Source organism: Acanthochromis polyacanthus, chromosome 20 (genome assembly GCF_021347895.1).
Source record: "Acanthochromis polyacanthus isolate Apoly-LR-REF ecotype Palm Island chromosome 20, KAUST_Apoly_ChrSc, whole genome shotgun sequence".
In the NCBI taxonomy this organism is placed as follows: domain Eukaryota; kingdom Metazoa; phylum Chordata; class Actinopteri; family Pomacentridae; genus Acanthochromis; species Acanthochromis polyacanthus.
The window spans coordinates 19,448,594-19,468,028 of NC_067132.1; the positions used below are offsets into that span (position 1 = coordinate 19,448,594).

Genomic DNA, 19,435 nt, shown 5'->3' on the forward strand with positions numbered 1-19,435 from the left:
ACCACACGTCAGTTTGTGTTTTAACTAATGTGAAAGTCTCCAAATGCCCTTGGTCCGCATTGGAAATTTGGCCCATCCTTCTTCTCCACAGCGGCACGCTTTCAAATATGTCTGGCTCTGTGCAGAGCTGGAGAGATTCCTAAAATGTAGGCTACCGTAGCTGGCATGGAACTGAAACCTGACGGAACTGATGGTGTGTGACATCCATAACACATGTGAAATTTTGACTTTGGTTGATATTACATTGCGCAGTGATTCCTCCATTCGTTCATAGCCAGTATCCAATAAATTTTGATTTCCTTTGCACCCCATTTATGTATATTACGCAGCATTCAGGGAATCAATCACTGTTTCTCCTCATATGAGTAGCAGCTAGTGGAAGTGTGCAATATTTCCTGGAATGAATACCGCCTCTTTCACCTGGTGATTGATGACAGAGATGGACAAAAGAAAGGTGTTTGGGATGGAGCCTACTCCAAATTCATGACTTAAGACGTGTAAACCCACATCACAGCCTTCTCTGTCCTTCCTGCAGAGATCATAAAGGCGACATTGATTTCTCCACCTCTGCAAGCACACACAGACACACACAAAGCTGCTGTAGTGATGCTTTGCAAATAGCCCTGATCACAGAGAATGAGAGTGGAAGGTGGGGAGTGAAGTGCCTTCTGCTTTCCCACGTGCCAATCGAGCTCCTGACAGCCGCTTGCTCACAGAATCTATACCTGCCTGGTGTGAAGGTCAGGACTGAGAGGGCATCGCTGAAATAATGATAGAGGACAGGACAGTGGTGGTGGGAAGACGTTTTTGAGAGTTGGTTGAAAGTTTGCTGCCATCTACTGGTTCACATGTTGAACTGCTTTTACCCCACAACGAAAAAGCTGCTAGCTGAGTTCCAAATCCATAAGCCTGTATGTAGGGGCCTGTTCACACCGGGAAAGTGGCAAAGAGAATTAAGCTGAAAAAATAACAGTGAATGATGGTGAAACAGCTCCACAAGATTACATTTTAAAAAAAAAAAAATCACTGTGCTGTTCAGGTTTAACTGGCTGTTTGACAGTATAAAAGAGTGAAAATGTTATATTTACTATTAATAAACACAACACTTTTGTTTTTGCTCCCATTTTTTTATGAGATGAACTCAAAGATCTAAAACTTTTTCCACATACACAATATCACCATTTCTCTCAAATATTGTTCACAAATCTGTCTAAATCTGTGATAATGAGCACTTCTCCTTTGCTGAGATAATCCATCCCACCTCACAGGTGTGCCATATCAAGATGCTGATTAGACACCAAGATTAGTGCACAGGTGTGCCTCAGACTGCCCGCAACAAAAGTCCACTCTGAAAGGTGCAGTTTTGTTTTATTGGGGGGGGGGGTGTCCACTCCTCTTCAATGGCCGTTTAAAGTTGCTGGATATTGGCGGGAACTGGTACACACTGTCGTATACGCCGATCCAGAGCATCCCAAACATGCTCAATGGGTGACATGTTCAGTGAGTATGCTGGCCATGCAAGAACTGGGACGTTTTCAGCTTCCAAGAACTGTGTACAGATCCTTGCAACATGGGGCCGTGCATTATCCTGCTGCAACATGAGGTGATGTTCTTGGATGTATGACACAACAATGGGCCTCAGGATCTCGTCACAGTATCTCTGTGCATTCAAAATGCCATCAATAAAATGCACCTGTGTTCTTCATCCAAAACAGACACCCGCCCATACCATAACCCCACCGCCACAATGGGCCACTCCATCCACAACATTGAAGCCATCCATGTCAAAGTAGAGAAGCCATCTCTGAACAGGGGGGGTGGTCTGCGACATCATCTTTCGCCAATTTACAATCAGGTCCTTTCAGAACTGCCTAAAAGAACTACTCAGCAGACTCATGCTAATGACCACCATTGGCACACGAGGGCTCAGGGACATCTGTGCATTTCAACGACCCCCACCGATTCTCACAATGACCATCGTTGAGTAGTCAGATGAGTTTTGGTATTGGTCGTTAGAATAATAGCCCTGGACAAATCTCACAGAGGTTTAAAAGCTGAGGCAACACCAACCACCACCAGAACTGAAGAAGCCTCTTGGATGAGAGGTGAAACGTCTTCAAGGAACTTTCTTCAAGTCCAGTGGATTGATTTAAACTACTTTGGATAACCATCACCTGGATGTATGAGAACCTACACAGACACATCAGAAAACCGCTCACCCACACGATGCCACACACACTGTCTGCCATCTGCCCTGAACAGTGTAAACCGGGATTCATCAGTGAAGAGAACACCTCTCCAACGTGCCAGATGCCATCGAATGTGAGCATTTGCCCATTCAAGTCGGTTACGACGACACACTGGAGTCAGATCGAGACCCCGATGAGAACGACGAGCATGCAGATGAGCTTCCCTGAGACGGTTTCTGACAGTTTGTGCAGAAATTCTTGGGTTATGTGAACCGATTGTTTCAGCAGCTGTCCGAGTGGCTGGTCTCAGACCATCTTGGAGGTGAACATGCTGGATGTGGAGGTCCTGGGCTGGTGTGGTTACACGTGGTCTGTGGTTGTGAGGCTGCTTGGATGTACTGCCAAATTCTCTGAAACGCCTTTGGAGACGGCTTATGGTAGAGAAATGAACATTCAATACACGAGCAACAGCTCTGGTTGACATTCCTGCTGTCAGCATGCCAATTGCACGCTCCCTCAAACCTTGCCACATCTGTGGCATTGTACTGTGTGATAAAACTGCATCTTTCAGAGTGGCCTTTTACTGCGGGCAGTCTGAGGCACACCTGTGCACTAATCATGGTGTCTAATCAGCATCTTGATATGGCACACCTGTGAGGTGGGATGGATTATCTCAGCAAAGGAGAAGTGCTCATTATCACAGATTTAGACAGATTTGTGAACAATATTTGAGGGAAATGGTGATATTGTGTATGTGGAAAAAGTTTTAGATCTTTGAGTTCATCTCATAAAAAATGGGAGCAAAAACAAAAGTGTTGCGTTTATATTTTTGTTGAGTGTATAAGCAAATTAGTGCATACATTTAATCATGCATTGGAGCTAGGAAATGACAGCGGTCTCCTAATTCCCATGATTCATTGTACAAAAGACATGAAAAAACCTGAAACTATTTTTGAAAAGAGCTAAAACATCTTTGTGAACACTCCACAAAATAAACAACAAAAAGCAAGCAAACTGAAAAATCCCCAATAAATTAATTAAAGGAATAAAAAAAATAAAAGGCCTCAAAGTGCTGGGGGGAAAAAAGCAGCAGCTCATTAGAAATAATGTTTTAAACCCATGAAACACATTTATTTGTCTTTTCTAATGAGCTTCTCTCTGTTTTTCATTTTTAGATTTCTTTTTTTGGCTGATAATTTGGGCATGTCTTGTGTCTTTGCTTGTTTTTCCAAACTGCTATGAGGTATTTCAAAAAAGAAATGGCGATAAAGTGATTTAATAAGTTGTTTTTTGACATATTGCTGCTGTGACAACTGTAAACAAAACAGACTACGCAAAGATGTGTTTAATCTTTATTCAAATTTATTTAAAAGCGTTTTCACATTAACCAGTTTGCTGCACATTCTGTTTCTATGCAGAATAAAAGTACACCTGTGGTTGAACAGCTGATATAAATCCAGTGTGAAACTTAGAAAGTCACAGGAAATGGTTAGTTTAACTCAGAACTTGAAGAGCTTGTACTTTGGTCTCCTCTTACAGTCCAACAACATTCATTGCAGGTTAACTAGAGATTCAGAATCACTGATGGAAGGCGAGAACAACTTGTAACAGTCAGTGTGATATAAAATCGTACTACTGAGGTTGCTCAAGTGTAACATCTGTTATGTATATTGTGTAGTGTTGCGTCAGCTGTGTGTTTCTAAAGACGAGGAACCTGCCGTGCAGATTTCATCCCGGGTTCACTTTCCTTCTTTCTCGACCCACTCAGTGTAGCCTCCTTTGTAATGTCTCGCCCTGAGAACAGGAAGCATCGAGAGAAGAACTTAGCTGCTGTTTGTTTTTTCACTAAAAGGCCATGCAAACACACGAGAGGCCAAAGCAGCCTCTGAGGACTTTGTCTCCAGCTGCACAGCAGGACTGACTTAATAATTAATTACTGGCACACGCCATCTACGACTCGTAGCTGTAGGTGAAGTGATAGCTGGACCTTTGGATGCTTCTTGCGTGCCGTTTACCTGCTAAATCCCAGCCGATGGGCGATGTCCAACGCTTTCAGGCTCCTGTTGCCCTTTACGCAGTGAAACACAATGTTATCGTCGTCCTTTTGAGGCGCCTTCACTTCAAACTTCTGCTGAAAGAGCTCGGGGGAAAGCTGCAGAGACTCCTCCAGGGTGCCCACTGATACAAACGCACACGAAACATTTCAAACACAGAAGAGCTCAGGACCAGACTGCATGTGTGTTTTCGCTTACGTGGGATGTTGACAGCTTCCAAAATGCGTCCTGCCTGGTGTTCATCAGGATTTCTCACGTCAAAAAGCTGAATGTCACGGTTTGACAGCATGGTCTTCAGCTGCGAGTGGGTCACCACTGAGGCTAATGGAGAAACACAAAAGGAAGCAAACACTTTAGCGAAGCAGCAAAACTGGACCCCCACTGTAAAAATAAATACAGCTAAAATCTTAGAGTAGTGAAGTGGTTTTTTTTTCTTCCAAAAATAGGTTTAATGCCATAAAATCTGACGGTTTTTAGAGCCAAAAACAAGAATGACCAGAAACAGCAGCTCATTCTCAACACACTGTTTAGACTAGAGGCCTGATTTAAGCAATAAGAATATCTATAACTTTACACTGATGCCCTAGAAAGGTCATTTTCACATGCGATTACATTAAGAGAAATTACGTTTTCTTGTTTTCGAAAATATACTCAACAGATTTGAACTTGTCACCCATTATTGCCTTTAAAGAAATGTCCCCAAATACACCGATTTAATGCTCCTTCTCCTTTATTGTTCTACCATCCACCATTTACTTTCGTGATATGTGCATTTTTAAATGTTAAACAGACTTGCTCGATGTCAATTTTTGATCACAAACATTAAAGGCACATTGCTAGTTATGAAATATGTCTGCCATTCACAGTAGACAGGTTTTAACAGAAGAAAATGTCATTTACAGACAACCACAGTTATGGTTAATAATTGAGTCATGTGGCAACACTGCATAAAAATCGTAAATTATTCTTAGTAAGTCTAGATACAGCATTTAACAGTAATATTCTACTGTGGAGTGCTGAAATCAATCCATAAATTCCACTAATATTGGTAACCACTGCCCCACATTCTACCTTAGAATACAGTAATAAATTAACAGCAGGCTAATGAAGTGTTTAAAGAACCCTTAAAGTCTAACAATTGTGCACCATGTTTCCAAAAAAAATAGGGCTAAATAATGTAACACGGGATGTTTTTTGGAGCCATACATAAGAATGACCATCAACAGCAAGGTACTGTAAAACTGACAACTGAACAATTAAGCAGCTATGAATATTATTGCTATCTTTATTATGATGTGCTGAGATAGGACCTTTACACATTTGTTCTACAATAAGTGAATTGCTTTCCCTTGGTTTCTAAAATATATATTTAATAGGCTACAATTTGTCACACATTGCTTTGTGTATGTAAATGTAACTTTCTTTACCCTTTATTGTTTTAGCTTTTTTGGTGCTACAAGCATTTTTAAACAGAGTTGGTAGATGACAATTATTGATAATAAACATTAAAGACACATTATTAGTTGTGTTATCTGTCTGCGATTCACAGTTTGTAATTTACAGACAACCACAGTTCCGGTTAATGATTGATAACAGGGTCAACACTATGTTAATATATTGGGATATTACCAGAAAGTCTAGACACAGTATGAAACAGTGAACCTCATTCTGCTACGTAAATTACACTTATTCTGGCAACCACCGCTGCCAGCATTGTACTGTAGAATTCACACTGTACAGTAGAAGAAAGTAACACATCTTACAGTTGCTTAATAGAGTGTTTAAGGAACTTATAATTGTAGCACTGCAAAAATATGAATACTACAATTTACAGCAAAATGGCTACACTGTAGGCTTCTAACGCTTTTTAATTTGTAAAATCGTATCAACTTCACCATCCATTGCTTTAACTAGAACCACCAAGTCCTCCTGCTGCTGAATGCTGTAAGTATTTCCCTGCTTTAGGCCTAAACTGAACCTGAACACAGTTAAAAACCACTGGCAGACTATTGTTTTCCATTTCAAACAAAAATGCCAGAGTCAACCAAACTCTCACAGGTTTCCAACAATCACATGAAACCCCTGAGTGGGCTGCGCAACCTGCAGTTCATTCAGCTGGAAAATGCTGGCAGCAACTTCACATAAAACCATAAACGCCTTCAGTTATCGAGGCAATAAATATCTTTATGAGCTCCCCATTAGGCTTCAGAGCAACAGTTCCTCTGTGTTATCGGTTTATTAAGACAGCCAGAGTGCTATAAATTCATTATAATGAGATAGAAACATGTAGGTCTACTCTGGCACCCGCTCACGACACCACGAAATGCATATATCTATGGAAGTTTGATTGTGTTTTATTACCATTTTCGGATGCTTCTCCGCATTTGGGACTTGAGGTTGTAAAAGCTCGAAAAACCAAACCAAGAGTCGGATAAAGCCTGCTGTTGGCTTCAGTAGCAACCTGGCAGAAGGCTTGTGCCAAAACACAGGACAGCATGATGAAGACGCCGGACACGCCGTGAACTGAAAACATAACCTCCAGCTGCTCCGCACTACCGCAGACGTGTTCTCTCCTTCTTCTTCAGAATTTCAACCCCAAATAAATCCTGCATTTGTCGCCATCCTCAGGTTGGAAATGTAATAGCTCCAGATACGGCGCAGGGTTTTGATGAACAGAAATTTTGGGCATCACTCTCTTCATTTCTTGCATTCTGGTAACGTTTACGCACCAATTCATACCTTTTCGGATCAAATTTAAGGTGGAAATGCCTTTTTACATGTAAAAGAAAGCACAGAAAGCTGCTGGGATTTTACTCTTGTATCTCTTGCATTCCCCTGACATCTACACTTTTACCTCCAAACCTCATTTACCCCGAGGAACAGAAGCAAACAGCAACCGAATGAATGAATCATTTTCAAATACGTGTGTTATTTAGGCTATATTTGACAGTAAAACTAAATATTTCCTCATTCAGTCACATTAAATGCAGTAGAAACTGAAATAATATGTATATTTTTAATCTTTAACCCCAACCATGTATTTTAAAATGAATGGAATCCCTGCAGATTGGTTAAAAAAAATAAATCAACCAGAATCAGCTAATGAGAAAGACTTATTTTCAGTCATTTTTCATGTTGCCGCCTGGCTCCATGTAATACAGAGTCTAAATTCTGAATGCTGACACTTTATTGTCCCACTGAAGTCCCTGGAGCTGCATTATTTCACACACTGTGCAGCAGGAAGCAAACATCAGTGTGAGGAGTGGGCAGCAGTTCAGCAGGCTCCGAGCGCTGCTAGCAAGTGTTCGACAGCTGCTCTCTCAGACTATTTAGAAAAAACAAATCTTGTTTGTTTTGTAGTTTAAAACAGCCTGAGATTTGCTGGTTAAGCTCCGTGTCCTTGGAGTTTGGTTTCACAGCTTAAAGCCAATTTCATGTATCCACATCTCGACTGAATTTGTGCGTTTCAGCAGCCATCAGCCGGGACTGAAGTCAAGCAGCAAACGTCACAACAAGCACTGAAGGCTGCAGCTTACAGTTCTGTCTGCAAATCCTCCAAGTCAGTTTTTCATCAAACAAAGCCCACTGATTCGGTCTTAGATGGGACTCAGATGCCACAAATATTCTTTGAGCTGCATCTGTCTTGTCAACTCACTTTACATCTTTACACACTAAGCTCTAGTGCAGTTTCCTTGAAGGGTAATATAAGATACAAGGTGAACATTTCAACTTTTTAAAAATTCAAACAGTCCAAACGCTTTGCAGTGCGCTTTATATTTTCTAGAGTCATGCTTCTTGCAAGGTTTTTTCTCTGTAAAAATTGCGATACACATGCTTCTTTATTTTCCATTATTTATCTCAGTGTAGCCTCCATTCTCTTGGCGTTTTTTTAAACTATCGATAAAAAGAGAATTGCTTTTTCCCATCAGGGCACAATCATTCTTTGTGTTTCTTCCTGTTTTCGCCATCATTACATGCATTCATCTTCTTGGCAGCTTCCAAAGTTGTAACAGGCAGAGAAAGCAGCTCTCCAATGACCACCCGCCTCCTCCCGATGGAAGACGATTGCACGTAGCTGAACTCATCGTCCCCTTGGGGAAGTTTTGTCCACCTGATGGCATATTGGTGAAAGAATATATTTGGTGCGGCTTCATTATCAGAACTGAACTTTGTCTTTTCACTGACCCTTGAGATCCCAGGATGCATATTACCGCAGTAACAACCTGCAAAGTCTCCAATACTGTCAGTTTGTGTGTATATCAGCACTGTCAGATGATGTATAATTGCTGAAACATATTTATCTTTGCTGTCAGATTTTTGCAGACCACTATTTTTGCTGCTGTGGACAGAATACAGCCAAAGCCGATTCTATTTACAGTCTGTATACACAGTTACATACATGTATATTATATATACAGTTTATATACAGTTTCAGTCCTGTGGTCAGGCAGTTTCAAGATAAATCGGAGAATTTGTGAGCTAATTATTGAGATTGAGAAAAATATTTCATTTAAAATGCTCTCTCAAAGAGACTTCCATCTGTACACCAAATATGTTTTTATATATTTACCAGCTGACAGATTTTAACAGGGAAGTACACTTGGCACTAACTGAGGTCCTGTTTTAAGACAGGACCAACAATATATAACCATCCCAGCAGCTCCGTGAGATTAAATTGCAGCATTAGCATAAATTGTAAAAAAAAAAAAAAAGTATAAAAAAAAACAAAGAAATGAAAAAAAAACAGCAAACAACGATTTAAATCTCAACCATCTCACACACATTTAGTGATTTTCCATAATTAAATACATTTTTTTAGCCCTAATTCTACATGAGATGAGTGTTTTTTTTTGGATTTTTAATGTTTAATGATGATATTTATATGTGTAAAAAAAACTTTGAAATTGCCTATAAAAAAATCATCTATCTCCACAGAAAGACGGATAGATCTTATATAATAATTAAAACATATTTTCCTATGTACTTATGCAATATATCTTTTATTTTATAAAGAAATCTATGTGAAAGTACAGAACCATTCATTCTTTTTCTTGTCTCACTAATTACATTTAATTTATATATACATATATATGTACGGTATTACACTTGAATTTAATGGTTCAGCCTTTAAATGAAGAAAACAATTATAATAGATTTGCAAATATATTTTAACGGTCTTTTTAGGGGGGGAAATGGTTGCAAATATGAAATTTTAACATTATTTGCAGTCACTTGTTTTAATTTTTTACATTAATCAACGAAATTATTGGTCTGTTTTTTGTCATTGTATTCATATTATGTATTTCAGAAATACAGAAAAAAGAATGAAAAACTATAAAATCACCTTTTTTTCTTATATAGTGCTAACATGTTGATGCTTAGCAGGAATAATATAAATTTGTCTTCACTGTTTGCTGGAACTGGTTGCAGAAGAGGTACATGGCTAATAGTAAAGTTTGTTTGACTATAAAAGGCTGCTGACAGCTACCTGCTCTTTGAACAAGACTGCTGATGTCTCCTTCGGGGATTTCCTCCAGTTAAATTTAATCAAAACTGTCGGTTATTCTGAATCCTGACAAGTGTTCTGTCTGTTCCGCTGCATGTTTTTGTCAGCAAATCTTAATTGGCATCAGCAGGAACTGAACACAAAAAGGCTGAACACCGTGTTGTGAATCTGGGTCAGGTGGCCAAATTTAGAATAAGAGGTCTTTTATTCTATGTTACACCAATGGATCTGCTCGTCCATATGGAAGAAAATCTGGATTATAATCATGGTAAGTAAGAGTTAAATTTCTCCAGCAGATGTCCTCATTGTTGGTCCTGTGTGGGTCTGAGCTGTCAAATTCTCTATACAAAGGGGGTGTTAAGGTCAATGGAAAGCTTGGTATAAAGGAAAGATTACTCGGTTGTATGGCAGTACACTCTGTACACAGACTTGTGGGAAAAGTTTCCACATCATTTACTCCCATTAGGCCACAGACTCATTAGTCATGTTGGGTGAGAAGGTCGGCGCACAGCTGCTGCTGTTTCATTTCATATCTCAGAGGGTTGAAGCTCAGGTCAGTCAGACTAAAGAATACTGACCGTGTTACAATCACACTGTTATGCTAATATTGTACACTGGAGCATTAATAACTGCCCTAATTAGAGCCAAAAGTGCTACAATTACACACAAATTACATATGACGGTTTACGTTTTAGCTGATTTCTATTTTTGGGGAAAGACTTTAGGCTGTATGTGTTAAATAAACGATCAAATCAAGTTTAGAAAAAAATAAGTGATCTGTCTTAACATACTTGTATGTACATATTCTGTGTAATTTAAAAAACACCACTATAAGTCTCTACGTTCCTGTAAATGTTTATCAGTGCTCAACATCCAGGAGTGCAAAATCAGTTAGAGTATGGTTGCTTTAGAGATCGTACTACATATGACAGTTTTTTCATTTATATTTGCACACCTTATTTCACCTTTTTGTAAATTAACTGTTGTCTAATTGTGTGAAAACTCTGATTAAACTGATAAAACTAAAGTTAAAAAAGTGTAGTTTCCATTTCTGTCTGGCAGCAAATCTTTTAAAGTTTATGCCTTTGAATGTTTGTGGAAATTTATATAAAGCAATGCACAAGACATTAAGAATATTTCTGTTTTATGACACACACAAACTTGGGGCTGACGTGGAAAAATATATAACAGCTAGCTAAGTGGAACCCAATAAAACGCTCTAGTTTTAACAAGCTGATGCAGTCAGATTGTGTGGGAAAAATTAAAAAGTGTTCTACTATAATAAATGTCAGAAAACAGGAAAAACTTTGTTTTAATCTTAAAATCTGACTTTTACCAATTATGTTCCAATAAATTATCAAAATATCTGAGCATTGATGCAGTAGTCCACGATTTACGGAATAACTGTTGCAGCTCAATTCTTTCACAGGAGCAGAGGTGAGTTTTTCTCTTTGGAGTTGTCACGTTTTGTTTTTAATGATATACTAACTTCCCCCTTAACCTCAGCGTAAATCTACAAAAGAGGAAACAAAAGAGGACAGCTGTATGTCACAGAGTTAACACAGCATTTATACACATCTGTATGACTTTGAAATGGGGATTGTTAACTTGAAAAGAGTACTAATTGTGTCAGTGAATTCAAAGTTATTCGACAACATTGCAAATAGTGGAAATGTGTATAAAGAAGTGAAAATAAATACATTCCTGTGGCCTGCCTATTAAAATAAAGGAGTTGGAGAAACATAAATTGTAGAAAGCTTATTAAACGCTGATTGCTACGTAAACAGTGAACAATTACAAAGTTTTTAAAGTCATATTTAGCTACAGTGAGAAAATTAATCCTACAATAGTATCAACTCTGTATTTTTTGGAACTGTGATCATAATCTGCTTCATGGCTAAGTAGGTTTTCATACAGGAGTGAACACAGTGAACACTAGCATATGGATAACAAAGCTTTTTTTAAAGTAAAAAGTCTGGCAAGCTAGTGTCCCCAGACAAATAAGAAATCAAATCAACAGCAAGTGCAGCAAATCCAAGTAAATGACACCTAGTTATAGCAATGCTTCCAGGGTGTAGGAATGTGCAAATTAAACAGCTGACAACGTGCAAGTTTACATGAGAAGTGTTCGGTCCGGTGCAAACGGAGGAAATGCAGGAAAGACCGAGAAAAGCTTACGAAGTTGTTTGACATGTCAGTGACTCATCTTTATTCCCCCCTCCAGTTTTTCTAGTCTGGTTTCCCAGCAGTGTTTTGAACAGGAGGCTCAGCTGTCACCTGGTAACACAGCCGCTCCCCGGACTGACCCACATGCCAGTTAAAAAACGAGAAAGAATTAGATGTAAATATTTGAAGTTCCTGACTTCCTAATCATTCTCAGAGTTTTTAACTAGATATTTAAAATGAATTAATACTTTTTTCTCCTTACAGCCAGAAGCATTTTGTTGTTTTTGTGTTTGTGACGTCGTTTAACATCCTCGACCACCCCTCCGCTCGCCACGCTGATGGTACGATCCAGGAACTCATGTGATCCAGTGACTCAACCTGAACGCCGCCTCATATAAACACTCCGTTTCGCTCATTTCTTAGTTGATTTGTGCAACTAAAACTGTCACAATGCTGTGTGGAGGAACCTCCGAGGCAAAGGAAGCCGACCAAGAGATCCAGCAGCTCTGTGATTCAGTGAGTAGAAGAAGGATTATTTCTACTCTTTGACTTTGTTCCGTCAGAACTATTCACACTGGGCCTGTGTTTCACTTTCATGTTTCTGTCTCCTCATTGTTGCTCAGGTGAAGCCTCATGCAGAGCAACAAACAGGGAAGACCTATGATGTTTTCGCTGCCAGGAGCTACAAGAGACAGGTGGTGGCCGGGACCAACTACTTCATCAAGGTAGTAATTGTTTTTATAAGGCAAATAACCCCAGAAGTCTCCAAACATGATGATTTCTTAATAGTGTGCACTCATGATAGTATTAGATCTTTTTTGGTGGTGGCTCCCAAGTGAACCAGGACTATACACAGCCTTTATTCTCAAGTCAGATTTAAAGCTGCTCTCGGTAGTTTTTATGTAGACAACAGATCGTGTGCCTCTTATCACTGGACTCTGTAGTTGCTCTTATTTTTGTGGAGGTTGATTGCAGTAATTTTTTATTTCCAGCATGCATCTTTAAAGTTATAGTTCACCTTTCTTCCTTTCAAACCAAATTCACTCCAAATTTACCACAGATGTTTAACAAATTTCCTGAAATTGGTTAGAAGAAACTGTATTTTTATCCAAGGAAAGTTGTAATCTCTTGCTGCAATTACTTATTATTCTCCCTGTTCAGTGATCTGCTGATTGTTTTCTTGTTTGATCAATTAGTTGTGAGGTCATAAAATTGCGCAAAATGGTGAAAAATATTGATCAAGGTTTTCCAACGTCCAAGATAACATCGTCACGTGTCTTGTTTTGTCCACAACCCAAAAAATTTCAGTTTAAAGTCAATTGCAGAGGGGTAAAGAAACAGGAAAGTATAGAAATTTTAGAAGTTAGAATCAGAGAATTTTCATTTTCATAGCCGTTTTCACAAAAAAGCTCTTTAAATCCACTGAAAGTCAAGCTTCAGACTGTCTCTCGAGCATGATTTAACATTAGGTCCACAAAGAACAGAATCTTTTTTTCTTTTTGTCAACAGAGCTAAAAGAATAATAAGTTAACTTTGCTTGTACATACTTGCAGGTCCATGTGGGAGGAGACGATCATATTCACCTCTGTGTTCACAAAAAGCTGCCGTGCAATGGAGGAGAAACTTCGCTGAGCGCTCTGCAGGAATCCAAAACCCATCAAGACCCTATCGAGTTCTTCTAATGGAATCGCAAACCAAGCAAAGCATCAGTGCCTACAGGCTGCAGTCTCATTATAATCCTGGCTCTTTATACAAAACAATGCAGTTACCATTGCTTACATGTAATAACATACTGTACATGTACTGTACAGATGTCAAAATGGAACATAACAGGAAATGGAACTATTTTGTATGACTAATAAAAAAAAAAAAAAAACAGATTTGTTGTGTTTCTGTTCCAGCTGCTTTTCTTTCTGTTGTAGTTTCTGATTCATAAAATAACCATACACTATGCAATTAGCTAGGAGACAATCTGGTGAAAATGGACAGTGACACAGAGGCAGTGAAGACAGACAGACATGTCTTGCACAAGACTTTGTCTCTACTAAATGTGGCAGCATGGCTACAGGCACACGATTGACTTATTGATCGTAGGATTACAAAGTCCTTTCTGAAGCTGTTCCAGTTCGTCTAGTGTCACATGAGTGTTCAAACCCGCAACTCTGAAATCACAGTGGAGACAGCAAATTTCTAGAGATACCAAAGCAAACTCTTCCTCAGCGTCCTTTAGGATTTATACAGCTTTCATGCAGGACACATTTTAGCTTGTCATGCATGTTTGCTGCTTCACAATTTCATGTCTTACTGACCCCCTTCATGAACATGAGCCATCTCAACTGGAGACCTATCTGACCCTCTTTTTTTTGGATTCAACCAAAGAGCAATGCCTTCTTTTTGATATTTCACCTTGATGTGATCAAGTACAAGACAGTCCAATCTGCTCTCCAGGACATCATGTACATATGCCACTCAAGGACCTCCTAATGCTGGTAATAAGCGAAGGCCATGGATGGAATCGACGCCAATCAACACCCATTTCTTCTACTTTTACACATTCAGCAGCTTTAACTGTCACTTCCTTGTAAAGGTCTTTGAAATGCAATCATTTTTAGGGTGTGTATCCAATCTACATAACTTAAACAGGCAGTGTAACATACTTGTGGTTTAGACTTCTTGATATCACAAAGCTTTCAAATGAGACAAGCCTCAACTAATACAAAGTACAACACCAAAAAGAAGAAGAGTAACAATGTCACAATTTAACAGATTATGTTCATTCTTAATATACGTCCAACCACTTCATATTATAACAGATTTGTATTGATAAATAAATTACTATATGCTATACACACACATCACATTCATAAATGTGGCCTGCAGTGGTGATACAGTCATGGTATGTTGTCTTATTCTACAGTATTGCACTATAAATTGAATTATAGCACAAAAAGAAGAAAAAAAACTGCATAAAGTCTTCTGACAAAGGTAACAACTGAATAATTAGGTTATCTATATAATTCTATAAGAAAAAACGGAATAATTTAAAGGTAAATTCAATCAGTTGCACTATAAACTGTCATTCTGTAACGTGTGTGATAGTTAAACCCCATGTTTTGTATGAGAGCAATGAGCTGTGAAGCGCACCACACCCTGAAGGTTACTATAGGAGGTACATAAGTGCATATATTATTCAATTTGAACAAAAGTAAATTGTGTAAGTTAAACATGCATTTATGAATCACACCCACTGCACTGGACGTGAACCATGAGATTGATGACTAACAGGTATGTAACCTTCCTCTTGTGTTAGCTTTCTGTTACTCTCTCTTATGTTAACAAGCGGCTTTTGACCCACGTCTTAAATCAGCCATAAAATACCCTAAACACAATGATTTACTATCCAGTTTTTTTTTCCGAAGCTCTTGGTTGCCCCCTGGGCCTTTCTTTTGACAGCATACACCTTGTTTCCAATATATAAAAAAAGTCAAATGAATCTCAAGAGAATTGTATGAATAAATAAAAGGTTGTTATGTTACCTCACTCTTACAGAGGGGTATTAGAACACATTTCTTAAATATTTGACCCCCAATTTTTATTTTTTTTTTAATTTTTATGTTCTTAATGATTGTAACATCTATGGTGTTACGGGTCAATTTCGACCCATGTTCGTATGCGTTCAAATCTACATTTTAGTGACTTTAACGGCACATCTCTCAGAAATTCAAATGATGATCAAATTTGAAACAAGGGAAACTTTTACAGAAACAGATGACTCATCAAAATCAGCATGCCAGGTCACCTTAGAGGAAAATCTGCAGATACAAGTATGAAATAAAAAACCCTAGGGTTTCAATAGGGTCTTCGCACCGTTCGGTGCTCGGACCCTAATAAGCGTACCTTAGTGCAAATAAGTCTTGAGGAGTCAGACACAGACTGCTGGGAGTCACAGTTTTCAGCTGACTTGAGACTGTTTTCTTGAAAAACATAAAGAGCGAAAGAAAAGAAAGCAATACAGAAAGAGCATTAGCGAAACATATAATTCTCATGTTATCACAGGATTTGTTTAGAAAAGCCGAAATGCAACCCGCTGTGAATTTTTTACCTTCAGTCGTTGCTTTGTCTGTTATTTGCTCTGCAGGCCCAGCACAATGTTCTCCTTTCCTACCGGGATGATCTTCAACTTGTGCTTTTTCTCTTTTGCTGCTTTTCTTTGTAGACCACACTGCAGGCCAGCAGACTCACATCCAGCAGCAGCATCTGCTCTTTGGAGCTATTACAGCACTGCGACAGGCAAAACCCACATGAAAGCGACAATCCTAGAAGTTCTGATAACAGGTATCAGGTGAGCAGTTTAACATGAACTGTACTTTGTAGAATTGTATTTAATTCAAAACCTGTGCTGTCATAATAGAGCCTTTGATATTGGTACTATCTACAGTGTTTTTAAAAATACCTCATAATCCATTATTATTCAGTGCTTAGCAGATATTAGCATTCTTTATCACAGAGATAAATGATTTCAACCTGATCCTCCTGTGATTTTCTAAAGTAATAGTTTCAAGACAAAGATGAGAAGTCTGAGACGTTGCTAAATGGTTCAATAGTCCACTTCTCAAACCAGCGCTTCTCCAGTTACTGACTAATTGATGAATAAAAGGCTCTTGGTGATGGAGGCGCAAACCTACCAAATCACAGTCAGGCAGAAAGAAATTGAAACGAATCATATGTTTCCTGATCTGAATCCTGAACAATCCGCTTTCCCAGCCGATATTCGATCAAGTAATAAAACCGCAGGTGTAGTTAAAAACATTAGAAGAACAGTGCAACATTACAAGAAATGGAAACATTTTGTTTTGCTGTAGAAAATTACATTAGAATATGGATACCACTCATGCCTACTATTTGCAAATTAACTGAAACCGAGAAGTGAAAACAAGAAGTTACAGTCTGACGGAGTGTTATGAGTTGTTAGTGGCCTATTTCTTAGCAAACAGTCAATGAAATCATCTGTTTTCTATGCATCTCTGCTGATTGCCAGGGAACCTCATTGGTTTAAATAGTTACAGCACATAATTGCTCCTAAAACCACAAATGTGTGAGTTGCCCAATAACATGCTTATCGGTCATGTATACGTCAATATTGCTGTACATGTTGCCCAATATATGATGATACGAAAATTTTCTTTTACAGAACCTAATACAGAAAAAGATGCCTGGCGTATGTGTTATCAAGGTTTGTCCCACAGAACAGGTCTGACTCCATTATTTACAACATTCACACGTTATGTTGGTATTTTGAATGCGTTTTCTAACCCTTAGGCCATGTCCACACGTATCCGGATATTTTTAAAACCGAATATCCGCCCCCCTCCGTTTAGGAAAAAAATCTGCGGCCACACGTCTCAGTTTTCTACAAAAATCTCCGTCTACACGTATCCGGATACATGCACGTATATATCAAGCTTATCCAACCAGAAGGACGTAGACGTGGAATGGTTGTCAGGTGCAAAATAGCGGAAGTCAGAGCAGTCCTCCTTCTCCGATGCTCTTCGAGCTGAAGCAGTAAATGAGATTGTAAGATCAAACAAGCAAAAAGCGCCTGTAGTATTGTTGAAACCAGTACACTTTTGAGCGCGTCCATTCTGCTCCGATTGTCTACAAAGGTCGCATGTCTGACATCACAGCAGTTTTGTCTCAGGCAGTGTCGTCCGCACTCCTAAAACTCCGGTTATGTCTGTCCACACGTAAACGCATACCCGGGGTTTTTCCCAAATCTCCACTTTGGCCGGAGTTTTCAAAACCTCCGTTTTCAGAACCAAAAACCTCCGGTTACGTGTGGATGACAGGCCGAATCGGAGAAAAATATGCGTTTTCAGACTTATCCAGATACGTGTGGACAGGGCCTTAGTCTCCGTGTAGTTTGATGTATGTGCTGTGAGGTTTTTGGTTTTCTGTCAGCTCACCAAGCCAATCCTATCAAATATGCTGAAGTGACAGTTAGCTATTGAATGTGTAGATGTTCTGGTATGCAAGAAAATAATCTACAGCCTCATTTCTACTCCGTCCCTGGGTGGTGTCCATGAACTAAAGTGCCTACTTTACTGTCTCCGTAAAACATCTGATCTAAGCAGTCCTACTGATCCTAAAAATCCTGGTACTTTTTGGTTAACCACCAGTCTGACTTCACTGTTAGTCACAACTGTTAGCTACATCTTGTGACTCCTGTTCCTCTTTGTCAACCACGTGCAGCATGATTTCCATTAGTAAGTGAAATATCAAATATTTGACCTCTGTCTCTGCAGTCTCCATTCATAAACACATTTTAACATGTGGAGGACCTAAATGCCCTGCTCAGACCATTTCCCTGTGAAAAATGTTTAATTCATTCCAACACCTCAGTGAAAAATCTGATGGTAACTCAGACTTGTATTCCACACCTAGTGGACTCCACTGTTTTACTGTAAATCACACCTCTGCAACATTATTTGTTTTTCGGCCTGACTCCACAGCCTGACAGTGGTGCTTTAATCAACACAAGAACATGAAGACAGAGTGGTGCGCTGAGCTAAAGACTAACAAGCTTTTGATGACAATGAAAATATGCGCATATTACGCAGATTTACAATCTTCATTCATTGTAATTGCGCTTCATTATTGGTACAAAGTACATCTTCGGCTGAGGCAACCATTAGTGTTACAAGTTAAACTGATTTTTGGCCTCATGATGGCGCTAGACACAAAGTTATGAATTACAGCAGCTCTAGCAATTCATCCTAGAAACATGAACATCAGTAAGAAATGTTAATGAACTGGGCACAATCTCTGCTTTTCTAAGGATTTGCATTTAAATCTGTTGACAAATGTTCTTACAGAGCTGCTGTAGGCTGTCAGTCTTGTTAGTCTTTTCTGTTTTTGCTTAATTCAAGAATTTTAGAGGAAAGAATGAGAAATAACCGACACCAAGAAAGTGTTTTAAGACAGAAAATGCTATTTAGCACCACCACTAATCCCTTCAATTAACCTATACACAAAAAGAATTTTAAACTTCTGATATCTTGAAGTTTTATACTGTTAATGTGAATGTGTTTCGTTTACTTTGTACGGTTTCCTTGGGTGTTTGGAAAGGCGCCTATAAATAAAATGTATTAGTATTGTTAGAAATTAACCTGAATCAGTAGACACACTAAAATCTGTGTCCTCAGTTAGGGAAATGCTAGTCTACATAAACACAGTGCGATTATAATTAGATTTTAGAGACCACGAAAAAACACACAAATGTGCAATTTAACCTTCATGTGGTCTTAGCATCCTGTACACTCGCCTTGTCCTAAGGGTCAAAAATGACCCACTTCCACTGAACCTCTAAAATGAAGCAGCTTCATTAATTTTTCAACCAAAAATCTATTTTACTTGAAAAAACAACCTGTTGTGCATCACACACTTTGTGAATGTCTGGATTTTCCCCCGCAGTGAGATTTAGGTTTATTGCATTTTTTTTACGTTTTTCACACTGACGTCTG

At 38.9% G+C, this 19,435-nt stretch overlaps 2 protein-coding genes across 2 annotated transcripts; one reads left to right on the top strand and one right to left on the bottom strand.

Annotated features, from left to right (window-relative positions):
• Positions 1–3,529: 3,529 nt before the first annotated feature.
• si:ch211-161h7.8 (thiosulfate:glutathione sulfurtransferase) lies at positions 3,530–6,830 on the bottom strand. The gene is made up of 4 exons (XM_022195075.2): positions 6,605–6,830; positions 4,442–4,564; positions 4,205–4,367; positions 3,530–3,983 (listed from the first exon to the last, which is right to left on the bottom strand). The coding sequence occupies exons 1-4, from the start codon at positions 6,774–6,776 to the stop codon at positions 3,929–3,931; spliced, it is 513 nt and encodes a 170-aa protein (XP_022050767.1). The 5' UTR covers positions 6,777–6,830; the 3' UTR covers positions 3,530–3,928.
• Positions 6,831–12,343: 5,513 nt separating this feature from the next.
• Positions 12,344–13,804, top strand: LOC110945756 (cystatin-B-like). Its single transcript, XM_022187338.2, has 3 exons — positions 12,344–12,431; positions 12,539–12,640; positions 13,469–13,804. Exons 1-3 carry the CDS (start codon positions 12,366–12,368, stop codon positions 13,595–13,597), a joined length of 297 nt encoding a protein of 98 aa, XP_022043030.1. The 5' UTR covers positions 12,344–12,365; the 3' UTR covers positions 13,598–13,804.
• Positions 13,805–19,435: the final 5,631 nt, after the last annotated feature.